The sequence below is a fragment of the Neodiprion lecontei genome, chromosome 2, assembly GCF_021901455.1.
Source record: "Neodiprion lecontei isolate iyNeoLeco1 chromosome 2, iyNeoLeco1.1, whole genome shotgun sequence".
Classification (NCBI taxonomy): domain Eukaryota; kingdom Metazoa; phylum Arthropoda; class Insecta; order Hymenoptera; family Diprionidae; genus Neodiprion; species Neodiprion lecontei.
The window spans coordinates 5591109-5607762 of NC_060261.1; the positions used below are offsets into that span (position 1 = coordinate 5591109).

General features: G+C 38.7%; 1 protein-coding gene across 6 annotated transcripts in view; it reads right to left on the reverse strand.

The window, feature by feature from the left end:
• LOC107226646 (kalirin) overlaps nt 1–16654 on the reverse strand; it is a 44674-nt gene that overhangs the window by 20271 nt on the left and 7749 nt on the right. For all 6 annotated transcript variants that reach the window (XM_046732598.1, XM_046732596.1, XM_046732597.1 and 3 more), the window contains 11 exons: nt 16414–16617; nt 15976–16260; nt 15564–15890; nt 14853–15264; nt 14497–14735; nt 14108–14409; nt 13746–13992; nt 13465–13656; nt 13082–13345; nt 12609–12965; nt 3736–4036 (listed from right to left, as the gene is read on the reverse strand). In XM_046732598.1, coding sequence (XP_046588554.1) covers nt 3736–4036; nt 12609–12965; nt 13082–13345; nt 13465–13656; nt 13746–13992; nt 14108–14409; nt 14497–14735; nt 14853–15264; nt 15564–15890; nt 15976–16260; nt 16414–16617 — 3130 coding nt within the window. The remainder of the gene's footprint in view (nt 1–3735; nt 4037–12608; nt 12966–13081; nt 13346–13464; nt 13657–13745; nt 13993–14107; nt 14410–14496; nt 14736–14852; nt 15265–15563; nt 15891–15975; nt 16261–16413; nt 16618–16654) is intronic.

The window sequence follows — 16654 nt, forward strand, 5'->3', positions numbered from 1 at the left end:
AATTGAGGATAAAAGGCGGACGGGCGCCTGATCGCCTCGGCCATCACGCAGCTCTGCGATATCAATCATCGATCCGTTCTTTATCATTCCGCGTCAATCAGGGACACGAGTTACTTATTAGGAAAACAGTCGCTTGTACCGCGGGGCGTGATTTTCAATTTCGTTACGACCTATTTTTCCTTTCGCCAACTTCGTGCCGAAATTCAACAAAGATTCAGCTGAAAACGATCGTTGCTTTAAATTTATTTTTATTGTTCCGTATTTAAAAATTCAACAATCACTCCTCGTAACCATAATTCTAATCCGATGTATAATAATAGATATAATGAAAATTTTCGAGAATTTGAACATTTTCCTCTTGACTTATGCGGTGAACTAGTTTCATGGTATAATTGTAAATAAAAGAATTTTTTCCGCAAATATAATGAGTAATGAGAAAATAAATGTGGAAAAGTTCTTGGCAATTGCAACGCGAAATCAGTTTCTTCGGTTTGCTCTACTCTTTTAGTTAAACAAAGCTTGAACATCAATTTATCGTTGCACAAGCGTTAAATTCTCGCAACTGTTACAAGAAAATATAGCAACAGTAATCGTAATGAGAAAGATTAGTAACGGATTCTAGACTTTCCGGTAACAGCTAGAAAAATAATTTTCATTTTCTACCTAGAACTATATTTTTTGATTGTGGTAAAGAATGAAAATAGTTGAGGACCGAGCGGTAACCGGAACTAAAAATTTTTCTCAGTTTAGCTTGGGAAATACACCGGCGCAAAGATTTTACAAGCTTGCATAGAAAACGCGGATTTATTCGAATGATCGAAGAAGTGAAAAGAGACTTTCAAGAAATTCGACAACTTTTTTTTCTTTTTTTTACATAAGAGTCGGCACGTCGCGGAGTTCAACAATTTTCGATTTGATCCATTAACAACTTTATAGCGTTCCGAGTTTTAATCGATCTCCCGCACTTTTGTAATCGAAAATATAAATTCCGTAACACCGTTTAATAATATCTGATTGCGAGATGCTCTGTAACGAGTATCTACAATAAGAGATATCGCAAATAGGCTATCTTGTCTTCGTTTCTGTTTGCAATACGTATCATTGTGTCAAACGCATTTGCCAACCAGACGCTGCGACGAGACTCTCAATTTTTCTCTCAACGATGTTCATACCACCAGTATATTCGTGAATTTATACAATCACTCAAGATATCGAATCGATACGTAGTTACACACGTTGTACGTATAATAAACGAGTATACCACAGGAAAATTACTGATTGATAAATCGCAACGAATAAAAAGTGATATAAAATTTATGTATTTATTACAAGACAAATTTATTCTAGTTTCTTTTCTCTAAATTTCTTTTACCCGATCATTGCTTAACTCAAACACAAATTGAGGTGATGGATTACGAAAAGAAAAGGAGAAAAAACATCGAAATATGAGTATCGGTTATTTTTTTTTCGCATGTAAGATCGTAAACATACCGCACCGATAAAAAATAGAATTGGTATCGAGAAAATTAAATCTATATTCCATTAACTACAGAATCAGGCATATATTCGTTGCTGCAGTTCGGCGATAAGTTTGTTAAAAATTAATTGAACCGCGGTTCGGATTCACCGAGCAGTATTCATACAATTTAGTTCTGCAATTATTTCTCTCTCTCTCTCTCTCTCTCTCTCTTCATACATATACATATATAGATTTGCTGATGAGAAATTGAACGAAATCATCCAAGTCCATACGTCGCTTAAGGGGGGAAACCAGTTTAGACCGATCGAAAAATCGTCTTTTCTTTATTGCATGAACCGTTAGTACAACTATTCAAGAATATATGGTCAAAATTTCAAAGCAAATTTCCCGTTAGTTCGAATGCAATGAGCACTTAAGTGACCGCCCGTCGGTTCTGTGAAGAAGCGCACGGTAATTATAACGGAGCGGTCGCCCAGGCCCTTCTTTTCCAGCTACCTGCCTCAAATACCGCTGTGCTATTGAATAATAGAAAGAGGGATTGCTATACGGTGCTGGAATAGCTGATTAACCGATGAGCATTTTTTATAATTAATTACTGCCTTGAATTTCTCGTTTCCGCTACATTTTATTTCAAACGCGTTTTTCTCGAAACGACTTTTTTTCGACTTGCGTACATTCTAGCTCAAAAAAGTTATTGATCAATCGTTCTGAAATTTGGTGCAGATATTCTTTATTCAATTCCACGTGACATGAACCAAATTCGGGGATTATATTGTTATTAAAAATATATGTTTTTATGCAAGAAAGATGAAACAATATAGTATAAAAACATGACATTGTGTTCAAACACCTCAAAAACATGCAATTTTCAATTTGTTTGATCATAATTAGGTTCGTATTCTTAGAAAATATGTTTTTAATGAAAAAAAAAACAAATCCTGATGATTACAGATAAAAATTGCGACGTCAGGGATGTACGCCAGCCAAATGCTCGGATGGCAATCGACCATGGACTGCAACTCCACTATTTCCGGCGGAAATCGTTTGAAAAAATTTTAAAGTGTAGTTGAAAACATAAATAAAATATCCTCCAAGTTTAAACAATTTGTGATTATTCCTTACTGGTTAAAGAAAATCATGAAAAACAGCAAAATTTCGACCTCATAAACCGGTTTCCCCCCTTAATATACATAAAAAAAATATGCATCGACAAGTTGGCTTAAATATTTTATCAAATTCTTACGAATATACCCTTCATGATATATTTTTTTTCATATCTTCTCCGCGTTACTTGAAAGGTTTGTCAAAAGAAAAACGAAAAATTCGCAGTTGCTATTCGGACGCTAAACTGCAATGAAACACAAAGTATACCGCAAAATTAAAAGAAGAATCAAATAAACAGTAAATGACGATAGCTCGTGCGGACGATAAAAACAAAGCAGTTAAATTGAATGGAAATAAAGAACGAAAGGCGAAGTCTGAAATACAGCGAAGCTTAACTTCCGGTGCGCAAAATTAGGAGGACGTTTAAACGTCGAGTCTGGTGGACGGAATGAATGTAAAACGAATGACAAATTTTCGCCAATATCTAAATTCCTTGGAAAACGGCAATACATGTTGCATAAGTGATAACAAAGTGAAAATCCAACTCGATACGTTTTCTTACAAAGAGTGCGGAATGTTCTTCTTAAAATTTTTAATTTTCGTTTATTTTTATTATTTTTATTTTATATTAATTTAAAGACTTGGCAAAATGACACCAAAGATTAATGTAGTTAAAAAGGTTTAAAGTTATTAAAAAGATTTTTTAAAGATTCCACATTGGACGTCGCAGGGTTTATGAAAAACATTTCACGTGATTTGGATTTTGTTTTTTTTTTTTAAGACACATCGCTCCAGAAAATTTTTTACAGACTCTCAGGTGATTTCAGGATATTCCAGGGATGATAAATTCTTGACGATTCAAGTTCGCAGGTTCGTTGACGAAAACTCGATAAATTTCATCAATTTCATTACGATCAACAATTTGTTACGTAGCTATAACCGATTTTTTTTCCAATTTCCAGCAGTTGATTCCAACTATTTTCTATAAATCGTTAAAAGAGACCTTCGCAGCTTAATAAAAACATAATAATCCAACGATTGGGAAACGTTGACAACCTATAAATCTGAATAAAATTGACGATGTTAAAAAAAAAAAAAAAAACATCGACCTTCGCCTGAATTTGGATAAAAATAATCGATTTTTGACTCACCGGTGTCTTCGGCGTTGACGGATTGTTGAGCAACGGGTATCGTCGATTGTGACGGAGCCTTCCTGGACGGTGAAGTTTTGCAGGCTGTTGTAGGCGGCTGCTTGAGAACGGCGGTTGGAACGAGACCCTCGAGAGGAGGATTATCGGATTGTCCAGGTGCGACCGAGAGTCTAACAAGAGTCCATTCCCCGGTACCGTTTTCGAGCACCTCGACTTGCTGCCCCTTGGAAACGGTCAATTCCCTCGATCCCGGTGCTGCCGAATGATCAGCGACCACCCATGTCATTTCCGCGACTCCGGTCTGGGAGGAAGAGAAAAATTGATAGCGTGAGATGGATACGGAAGTACGGAGGTTTGAAAAGAAATAAAGAAAAAATAAAAAAAAAAACTGGAAACAAATAACAATTTATCGTTCAATCTATAGGTATGTAAAAAATGGCCTACGGGATGCAATCGCATTATGTGCTGTTTTTTTTTTTTTTTTAATTTTTTACCTATTTATTTTTTCTAAAGGAAGAAATTCGGTCAGAGTAAAAAATCAACCGTATAATAACGGAAATAAGTCGAAGCTTGACGATTTTCCAATTTTCATTTATATACACGGTATACCGTGTAAAAGGTTTTGAAACATTTTCGTTAAACCGAGGTGCAAAAAAAAAAAAAAAAAAACAAAGATCGAATTTTAATTCCCATAACTTTTGACGTTTCATAAAAAGCGTTGGTTCCAAAATAGCAAAACTTTCAAAATTTCTCCCACAACGACAGCGCAATTAACCTCAACTTTGTTTTTCGTTTTTATTTTTTCTTTTTTTTTTTTCCTTTCCACCATTTTCCAATGTGTGGAACGCGATGATATGAACGCGGAGATAAGGTCGAAAAAACTGGCATAAATTCTGAAACAATTGCAACTTCGTTGCATCGTTTATGATACTCGATGAAACCCGTAGATTGATACGTAAAAATCAGACAATGGACTTGATCCCGAGAAAATTTATACCCACGGCACCGACGTAAATACGCACGCAGGCACGAATGATGTGTGCGTAAGTGTGTCTCGGTGTTTGTGTGTGAGTGTGTGTGCGTGTGTGTACATCTGCGGTGTTTCCTTGATTGAAACGATCTTAAGATCTAAAAATAAAGTAATACGGTATACAAACACGGATCGGAAATAGAAATAGAAATAGTCGTAAGTATAAAAATATATCTATAAATATATGCATACATATAAATATATATACACACACATATATATATATATATATATATATATATAATTTCTGTATCCTGAAATAATACTGTATCATTACATTCAGACCGGTGCATCGAGATCCAGCTTGAAGTCATCCAGATGAACTTGCCCGAGGTTTAGTAAGTTATATAATTAGAGTAAAAAAAATTAGCATGAATTGACGTCAGATTTAGGGGGGGGGGGGGAATTTCGCATTTGAAAAGTTCCTTCTTTGGTGGTAAAACTTAAAATAAAATACTCAATTTTTCTAGTTACTGTAACGAAGTGACAGTGTAATTTGAATTTTCGAAATCTTGCATTTCGTAACTTTGAGCCGTCGACTTTCCGGCCATTCGAAACTGTATCGTTTCATCGAAGTTCGATTTCTTTATTTCAAATTTCGCCACCAAACAATTCGGAATTAGGCGCTTTCGTGACGTTTCAAGTTCGGAATGAAAATTGATCGAGAGGCAGACAGGTCGGTTTTTCCTTGCAACTTATTCAAGCCGCCTAATGTTTATTGAGGTTTTGACAACCGCGAGCGGCCTCCGATTATACGTAATACGAGCGACATCGGCGATATCGGTAAAACGTGTTAGTCGCTCGACGAACCGTGAATTCAAAGGGTTGAAACCTTTCGCCTCCATTCGCCCAGTGTCGTCGCTGCTTCTGCCGTTGATACCAGTTTCTGACAGCTTTTCCCCTGACAATTTATCGACCCCGAACGACCATCGACAATGTGTTCATGGTCCCACGGATTTCACCCCGCAGCTTACGTGACTTATTTTTATATTTTTTACACGTAAACGAATAGATTACTGGTTGCAAAAATATTTTCTTAGATAAAACTAACTCTAACGCGTCGTTCGTAAATTTTGCGAAACTTTTGCATAAATTGACCTGTCGTTTAATCGTGCATATGATTAAATGCAGTTTTTTTTCAAATTTTCTAGTTTCCGTATTTTCCCGCAAATTCATCTAAATCTTAGTTCATCTACCATACACTGAGAAAAATTTCATTTATTTACAGTAACTAGAAAAATTCAATAAAACAGATATCCTTGAAAAAGGTGTTTGGATATTGTTGGAATTACGAAAAACGAGCTACGCCTAACCATTTTGCGCTATTGTCGATCCTTTTTTGTTAATTGCAACGCAAAATCAGTTTCTGAAGTTTACTCTACTTTTTTTAGTCAAACAAGGCTTCAACGTCAATTTATTCTTGCACGAGCGTTAAATTTTAGCAACAGTTGCAAGAAAATACAGCAACAGTGATCGTAATGATAAACAATAGTAACGGATACTAGACTTTCCGGCAACAGCTAGAAAACTAATTTTCATTCTCTACCTAGAACAATATTTTTCGATTGTGGCAAAAAATGAAAATAGTTAAGGACCGAGCGGTAACCGGAACTTGAAATTTCTCTCAGTGTACAATTCGATTCAATTAATACAGTCCTAAAAATTTATACCTTGTCTTTTAAATGGATAAAAACAAAGAAGATAATTAAATAACGATCGTCATTCGTCAGGCTAAGTACATTCTCGTAAAATAATTTCGTCTTAATTTCTTCATTGTGAAAATCATCGTATATAGTATATATGTATATATATATATATATATATATATATATATTATACGGTCCCTCAAACACAATTAGCAAGATCCTCGGCGCTTTGATAATTGTGATATAAAGTACGAGAGGCACCGACGTTAGTTATATTCGCAAGGGGATGACGTATTCGTAAATTCGTGTACTAGGCAGGGCGGAGAACGTGATAAGAGAGCGAGAGAATTAGAGAATTAGAGAACGAGAGAATGAAAAGGGAGGTAGGGGAGAGAGATGGACAGGAGTCGACGCAGAAAGCGGAATTTCATTAACTCCGACCAGTGGTGGTGGTGGGGGGGGGGGGGGTTGAAACGTATAAATTCCGATTAAGTTTATACACCGAGGTGCGCGTTTACGTTTAATTCGGATACCAGCCGAGAGCCGTGCGTGAGAGAGCCAAGCTGCTGCACCGTAGGTGAAAAATTAGCGAAAAATAACTGTCTCGCTGTCCACTGCAGACCTGCCTGCAACAGATCCGAGTGGTAACATCGGACGTTTTTTTTTATTTTCGGTAACAATTTCGTTACGTCATTCCTACCACGCGTACAAAACGGATATATAGAGAGAGAGAAAGAGAGAGAGAGAGAGAGAGAGAGAGAGAGAGAGAGAGAGAGAGAGAGAGAAGAAAAAGAATGAAAAAATAACCTAGACGCTAAAAAAAATATATCACCGTTCCCTTTTACTTCCCGAACATTGTAAAGAACGTAGGTTTTTTGCCAACGTGTTATTAATAATAATACGAAAATTATATAAGCCTGTACACCTAATAATACGTGTTTCAATTTCAGTTAAAAACTGATTTTGTATTTGGTTTTGTTTTTTTTTTTTCCCCCTTTTCTTCATCCGTATTACAACATTACAACGCATCGCGCACGTAATTGCGAACAATATCTGCATCGATGAGTTTGTATACAGTGAAAATTGTAATGTATGTCCCTGTGCAGCTTAAAAACTGTACACATACAAACCTAGGATAGATATATAAACGTTAGTTTGAAACTAAAGTAAACCGAGAGATATTTATAGTCAACGGTTTACGGTTTGATTATTCCAAACTCATACCATACATACGTCTGTTTTACACACACATATATATGTTATACGCACGAAATGACATTGCAGGAACAATCCCCCCCCCCTCCCCCGTTATAAATATTTTAACGTGTTTAAAAAAATTCTCTCAACCCTTGCAGATTGTTACTATTAATATTATAATTATTTTCTTTTTTTGTCATTTTTCATCTTTCTTTCAAATGTATGCTCCACCGGTTATATCGGACGTATTATATTACATCGTATTATATAATAGTATATCGTATTATATAATAGTATACATACACGCGTAAATTTTTAATCTCTGCGATTGATGGTATGTACCCAACGTTTTACAGATAGATATTAGCCAGGTAAGCGGCGTTAATGACTCTAACGTAACAGGTATGTATAAAAACGCAGCGCATATGGATACGCGTGTTAAAACTGTGTATATATGTATCAAGCCATAAGGCGCACGTCGACGTCTGACATCTGTCATCTGTCAAACTAGTGACGGCACACCTACACGCGATATTACGAGGGTATACGTAAACGGACGTATTATTATAGTTAACAGACAAGAAACTACGATTTTTCCAATGGCAAAATTAGTCGCAAATGCACTGATTGTGAGAGAAATTTCATTTGTTACGGTGACTAGAAAAATTGAGTAACAATGGTATCGTTGAAGAAACTGTTTGAATATTGTTGCAATTGCGAAAAACGAGGTACGCCCAACCAGTTTGCGCTGTCGTTGATCCTTTTTTGGTTATTGAAACGGAAAATCAGTTTCTGAGGTTTACTCTACTTTTTTAGTTAAACGAGACTTTAACGTCAATTTATCGGTGCACAAGCGTTAAATTTTCGCTACAGTCGCAAGAAAATATAGCAACAGTGATCGTAATGAGAAAGAATAGTAACGGATTCTAGACTTTCCGGTAACAGCTAGAAAACTAATTTTCATTCTCTACCTAGAAGTATATTTTTCGATTGTGATAAAAAATGAAAATAGTTAAGGACTGAGCGGTAACTGGGACTAAAAATTTCTCTCAGTGTGGCAATGGAAAAGTTAAAACATTACAATATCGTTTTGTGTGATTTGAATTTAAAAATTGAATATTGTTCCATCTCTCTCCCTCTCCCTCTCCCTCCCTCTCTCTCTCTCTCTCTCTCTCTCTGTACAGCGATACGGTTTTAGATTAATTGCGCATAACTTGTACAAACATAGAGAATTTCATACACATCGTTATAACTATTGCATTCTAAACTCAGAGTCGCGTACTATCTATTTCCAAAGAAACTCAGCTGCATGGACATTTGTATACGTGCAACGCGGTTTATTTATACTTCCGTAAAAGGCGACAGTAGTCGGTGCATTTCTCACGATTATACACTTATAAATCACGTATTCAAACATTGCTGTGATATCACAAATTCAAACACAAACGAACTTCGGATCCGTGAAAATAATTGTAGGATGACGGATTTGTTTTATTTCATTTTTTTTATTTATATTCAATTTTCAAAAAAAAAATAATAATATTCATTTCATACGGTAAATTGAGAAGTTTCAATTTTTTTTCAGATAATGCGATAGAAAAATGACAGTGTAATTATTATTAGGTGTGCAATTAATCGTTGCAACATGCAACAGGGTTTACGGACGTTTTATCAGTCTTGTTTCAGATATATATATATGTGTGTATATATATATATATATGTACATATAAATATATACAAAGCTGGATCGAGGAGATCCCCCCGTATCGCGCGACAAGGTCGAGATGATCCGCCGCATCTGCGACCCGGTGTCCCCTTTCCTTACCAAGTTCACCCTTCGCCGACGAAGGTCAAACGCATCCGCGTTAAGCCATCCGTAGTGCGAATGTGTTCGAAACAAATAATAAAATGTAATTCGTAAAAACAATTGAATCAAACTCGTTCCTTCTAGATATTCGAAAAAAAAAAACAAAAAAAGGAAAAGGAAAGTAAAACAAAACTTACTTTCTTTCTTTCTTTCCGGAAAAAATTTTGGAAAAACCAACGAAAGATTCCTGGTACGCATAATATTTTTACAACGGTCGCAATATTCAAGGACTTGGGTAGGAATTTTTGGGGTATCAAAAAAAATCAGATAACGAAATAGCGCAAAGATAAAAAAGAAAGGCACGATAGACCGAGCGTGTGTGTGCGCTTGTGGACTTCTGTCTCTCTACCTGGGAAAGGGAAGGTTGCCGTCGAAGAAGTCTTGCCTGAAAGGAACCGGGTGTATCGATGGTGTGTTGCCTTGCAAGAGCGGGGTGCGGCGGAGCAACGGAACCCTGACGAAACCATGGTAGAGATATTTTCCGTCTGGCCTTTTGGGCGATGGAAGAAGTCTTGCTGGTCGAGGACGAAGACATGACAGGTTAATATCACCACCGCCGTTTTTACCACTCAACCAACAAACAAAAACACCGGGTTTTTGCAGACCCGAAATAATCCCCGATCGCGAGTCAACTCGACTCTGATTTAAAATTCATCGGTTATACCGGTGAGCGTAAAAAACGACCTGAACGAGCCGGCGCACCTCGAGCACCCGTCAGGACAACGACGAGGAGGTGAATCCCTTATCATCATCGTCACCGAGATCATCTCCTGCATTTCAGATTTGAGAAAAAGTGTCCGCGTCTCGCTCGATTGACGGAAAAAAAAAGAAGATGCAAACGACAAATCGACTCTACGATTGACGACAGCGATTCGAGCTAGGGCAATTTGGACTTTCCTTCGTTGACCGTGATCTTCCTAGTTTTTTTTTTCTGTACCTTCGACTCACCGTACCCGTAAGTATCTCTGACAAATGTTCAACGTTACGTTAAAATAAACGTTTAATAATTACGGTAATTGAATTGGCATCGTTAGACCGCAATGTGCGTATGAGAATGGAGTTGATTATTATCTGTATATACATATATACATATGTTAGGATAAACTAGCGCACATATGTAAGACGGGGAGCGGATCGGTCGCTCCGGAGGTTCCGAGAGTCGCGGTGACACTGATCGGTCGGTCCCTGAAAGGTTCCTCGACGTTCTCCGGAGCCGGCGTCGTCGCCCGGGCGGAGGCCTGACGCCGCAGCCTGAGCCACCGCGCATATCACCTAGTGTTAGATATATAGTAACGACGCTTAGCGCCGTCGATGGCGCGGTCACGACGCTGCCGTCGGCGTCGGCGTCGGCGTCGGCTTCGTCGGTCCTGCGGGGAACGCTTGGCTTTACGGTTTTACATACACAGCCGCCCCCTTATCGTCGCCTGTGTAACGGACGGTTGGAGGTTCAGGTTGAGGTAGCACGGGGAAAGAGGCGTTTCGAAAGGATCGATCCGTTAGGTGAAGAACCCCCGCGCAGCTGCCTCCTTCAACGGGGAAAGGGGGGAAGGTAGGGGTGGTTACTTCTACCACTCGTCGGCTGTCTCTTTCCCTATGGCTATATCTCCACTGACGATGATAAAAAAGGATTAAACATAAAGAGAAATTAAAAAAAAAAAAAAATTACGATAAAAAATATAGATCTACACGGAGAAAGCGAAGATGAAGAGGGATTCATTTGCACGTTTCGTGTGGATCTAAGTTATACCTTATTACTAGGTATTGATGATCAGACGGTTCATCGTCAATCTCGCATTCAGTACTTTACAATTGCATAACAGATACGACGATGGTGATGGGGAAAAAAATCTGAGAAACTAAAACGAGATTAAGGATCGAGAAAAGCTCCGTCCCATATCCAGTTTCCATGATTTGATATGGATGTTTTGAAATTCTGAGATTAAGTTTGATATATGATAAGCAAATTATCGGATTCGTCATATGATATGCATATGCATTTTTCATACGATATCGATTCAATTGATTCTGGTACGCAGTTTTGTATAACTAAGAAACTTGAGAAATTTACCAAAATGCGAGTCGACCGATCTCGCCTATCGGATTTAACGGAGAAATTTGTGACGATTCACGATTTTCATGAAGACAATATATAGAGTAGTATGCTTAAGGGTGGAATTACTTTTGGTATCAACAGATTTATTCTCCCAGTATGTTTTTAAGGATCTTTCCGTTTTTCTATTGCGAAAGTAATACGAAATTCTCAATGAGCTGTGCATTACCAAACGATTGTAAGAGTAATGTGGAGTAAAATTTTCAATCTCTGGACGATATTTATTCACTGTGAAAGACTTTCAACGTTTCCAGTTAGTTTAAAGACAATTGGGACGCAAAGAAACGATCATAGAGAATTTTTATCCCTTAAAGAAGTTCACACGAATAACAGTAACCATAATGAATAATAAATAAACAAAGAAAAGTAAAAACGTTGGGAAAAAACCTGAGTTCCTTCGTTTTTCTTACATGTTCCAAACCACAAACCATCAAGAAGGGTCTAGAGATAAGAAAACGAAACCGGATATGCTTATTCGTAAGTGTGAGCATTGTCTGTACATGCCTATAAGCGTATAAAGCTTATCACGCCTGACCTGATCGCATAAATTATAGTGTACGTGTGGAAATTGGCACGACTCACGTGGATCAAAAAATACACGTATAATACAACAGAGATAAAATTGTGGAGGTGTCCGTTGGCGAAAAACATTTTCTTTGAAATTTACGATCCTGGTGGATTGCAAAGTATTCCAGGCTCTTGTCTGACGGACAGTGCGAGCTAAATGTTTATTGTAAACACGACTGGCGAGGCTTGTGTATCTAAGAATAATAAGACCACAGTCAGTAGAATTGGGGCTTCGGTTATATTTTACCGTTAATTTATCGCTACCAGCGAAAAAAATATACTTATGCAATACGACATTCTCAACCCAAGGTGTGCAATTTAGAGTATTTTTTTAACACTTAATACAACGTCGAACGCGGCGATGTTTATATTTTTTTTTAAGCGGACTTGCATTTCCTAGTTTACCGCTCGAATCAGATCTAATGAAATTTGGAAAACCGTTGTAGATTCTCTTACCTTGTCGGAGTCCGTCGTATTTGTGGATCCAAATGACGCAAGGGAGTTTCGATCGAGATTTTCAACGCTGTCGTCCAGGGATGCACACTCCTCGAGGTCTCTGCTGGATCGTTGACTGGAACTCTTCTTCGCAGGACTCTTGGGCATGCTCAAACTGAAATACGTCTCCTGAATGACCTCGCGTAGCCTCTTCACCCACAACTGTTTCGCCTCCAAGGAATTGGCCCTCAAAACAACCCGAGTATCGCTGGTCGGCGCCCGTCCTGTCCAAACTGCAAACTTGCACTCGTCACCCTCGATGTGCTCCGTTACTCCCAGCTCAGAAGTCATCAGGCGACTCTTGTAGATGTACTTGACCTGCAGGTTATTTGGAAAACACTATCATAGTAAAATAAAAAAAAGAGGAAAAAAATTGTTTTGACGGTGTAAACTGGATAATCTTTTGACGTCAGCTTCTTCGATTGTTAACTAACCTTTCCAGCTGAATCTTTGACCTCTTTACTGAACAGCAAGTACAATTCAAAAAGGAATATGTGCCGATCTCGACCCTTTCTGATCAGCTGTTTAGGGTCCCAAACTGTGAAAGAGTCCTGAAGTACTACGTCTCCTAGTGTATCTATTCTGACGTCGCAGCCCTCCAGAAGACTCAAATGTAAAGCATCGTTTGCTTTTTTAGGCACGTTTAGCATTACTTCTAAACCATCTTTTATCTCACCCTGACCTTCCTGGCAACAGGCCTGTCAAAATAATAAAAAAAAATTACCGCACCATTCGTACGCATACGCGATTTGTTTCAGCAATAGAAATCGTCGCTTTTGGGTAATTGCAAAGTACAAAACATCATTGTGCTCTGTACCTGAAGGTCTTTTAAGAGTAGTTGGTACTTTGTGATCCTTTGAACAGGTTTAATCAGATACGCGGCGATGGGATGTTCGACTCTGTGCTTTCGCTGTAAATCTTCAAACCACGTTCCCCCGTGTGCGACTAGTAGTTGATTGCTCTCTGGCTTGTTTTTACAATATGTAACATACATGTCGAATTTTGCAGCCTGGAGAGAGGATCATCGATTATTAATAACGAGTTAGTGAAATTGGGCATCGAGCAAACAATTAACAAAAAGTGCATGACAAATTTTACCCAGGTAACAAAACAGTGACCAACATCCTCTGGCATAGTTTCATATTTTTCCAATTCACGTAAGAATATATCGCTGTGGAATTGGTAAATCTCTTCCATGTTACTGAATATCATTGATTCTCTTCCCTGTAGTCCGGCAGGAACGTTACCTCGTCCACTTCTCGTTTCCTCAAAGAAGCATCGAATACATGTTTCCAAATCTTTAACATAGGTTCGCTCGGTTTGTAAGAGTTCGGCCATGATGAACCTGGAAATGAAATATATCTAGTTATAGCCAAAATTTAATTTTCCTACAATTTTATGCTGAGTGTAGACTTGCGCGAAAATCATGAATATTTTGCAATCTTTCTCCATAAACTCACTCTTTTCGACGAGCAGATCGTCTCTTCTCTTCATTTAGCTCTTTCAAATCTTTTCCTTTGATTTTTTCTTCCAGAAGAGGATCCGAGTTTCTATCAATTGCCAGATCCTTGTGACCGTCATCAGATTGTATTCCCAGATCTCCTTCGATTTGAGTTTTGTAACAATCCATGCGCAAACTAAAGTCCTTGTAGCGTTGATCCACCTCAGCAACAGATTGCTTAATCGCAGCGGCATGAGCATGTCCTTTTTCAACAAGATTGTCAGCTAGCTGAATAAGCAGTTTAACCCTCTCTCGAGTTTCCTGAATGTAAAACGACGATTTCATATGCTATGATTGAACACACTCCGCAGTGTTAATATGTATTTTATAGCCCAGTAAATTTCCAACCTTTGCAGCTCCTTTAAATTCATTGTGTTCCTGCAGTAGCTGTTCATTTTCCGCGCGATTTTTTCCAACATTTGTATGCGTAGCGAGATAGAGTTCTCCAGTTTCCCGAATCCATTCTAGAGCCTGCTTTGCACTGCGTTCGAACAATACATATTGATGGCACTGATCAAGGCGCTTCTTTCGCTGTGTCCAGTGCTCCAGAACTTTATTCTCCTTGCTCAGTAGCTCCTCCAGAATACCTATAATATTATCAAGGATGCGAATATTCAAAGGTAAGAAAAGGTTTTGATTCAACAAAGAAAATGGATGAGTAATTTTCATTATTATTTCTGATGAACTGTTTGAATGTCACTAACTTTTAACTTTGCCCTCAGAGCCGGCACTGCTTGTCTGGTAGCTATAAAATTGTAAACTCCGATTGGTGTATTTGAGGAAAGTTTCTGCAGTACGACGGACCAAAGTGCAAGCTTTAAGAAATGCTTCTTTCTGCTCCTGATGTTTGCCAACCAAAGTAGGAACTTGTCCTCCTTTATCCCCGCTAGCACACCAATCTTCGTCTCGTCTATATTCTCTCTCCAGACTGTCAAGGACCGATCGAACTTGTTCGGCTGTTTTGTAAAAGTTTATACTAGCTGTGACGAGCTTGTGTCTTTCCTCGGCGCACGTAACCAGCTGTTGCCATCGTTTCGTTACGTCTTCTGCCACATCTCGTATACTCTTTGGATCATAGTGGTTTGCGCTTACCAATGCATCCGCTCTGTGTTTTACCTGTACATAAAAAAAAAATCAATGCAAGTGTAATAAATAATAGTACTCCTGCTAACAGATCTTGGAGCTCTCCTACCAATTAAAGAACTTCAATAGTCTGTGTAGCTCGGTGTATTGATATATACATGTAGTTAAATGAGTACCGAGTATACAAAGACTAGCTGTACTGTCTCCTGTTTGTCAACGAAACATCAAGGTTTGCATGAGTTGTACCATAGTTGACGCATTCACCGACAATGATGCAATGTAACATTATCGGTACGGGAGAGTATTGTGGAAAAAAAAAATTTTATTCCTACCTGAACAGCGGATGTATGAGTCTTCTCGATAGCGACTTGGAACTGCTCGTGTTCTAGCCTGAGTTGTTCGGCATCTTGTAAATTTTCCGGTACCCTGAGAGACGCCAGAAGCATAGCTTCTCCGTTGCGAATCCAATTAGCAACATGGGTTGCATCCGCTTGAAGTTGAACAAGCTGAGCCGCCTGCTCTAAACGAACCCGACGCATCTCGGCGAGATCTTCCGCATCCATTTCTCGCTCGTTTAAAAATTCTAAAAGTACTTGAACCCTGGCTGCAGCACTGTGCTGTCCGTCTGCCATGACACATACGCCAGCTTGCTCGAGAACCTGTGAATTTTTTAAGGATTGTTGATTAATTCCGAGTAAACGTTGACGAAATGCAGAAAAACGCAAGACACTCTACTCCACGTACCTGTGCGAGCTCTTGACCCTGTTGCAAAACTTGAAAAGCGGTATTTTGCATATGCGCAACACCGTCGTTGTGTACGCGCAACAATTGTTCTGGTGAGCCCTCTCGAGGAGGGCCTTGCAACTCTTGGGCCCACATTTCCAGCTGCCCGCTGGCTTCTAGTGCGTCTCTTTCAAAAACTCGCAACCGCAGACAGAGTTCCAATCTCAATTTTCTGGTCGCCCAAAGCTCCTCAAGCTCCTGACGAAGCCCTGATAGACGATCCAGAGCTGCTTCAACTGCAGAAACCTGAACACATATTCACATTCAAATCACTTACAGAGACTTTGTATTCAACCTTGAATCTTCTTCAGATTCTTGCAAACTGCTCTTCAAGCTGGCGGTAATAATGACAATGATGTTGATAATAGTAATAACAAATTACAAATAAAACTAACTAACCGATCCCGTTGTGTCTGGGGCGTCAGTAGAATCTCTCAGTTCCTGAAGAAGGGCTTCTCCCTGAGCAATCGTCGAGGCACAAGCTTCGAGACAAGAGGATCTGTGCTGGGCACATTGATCCAATAACCTTTCCGCTGTTTCAAGACTCTCTGCTACCTCATCTTGCTGGAGTTCTTGTCGCAATTCATCTACCCATCCAGAGAGCTGTAGATAGGTGATAATGAGGAATCGTTAGGTGAGA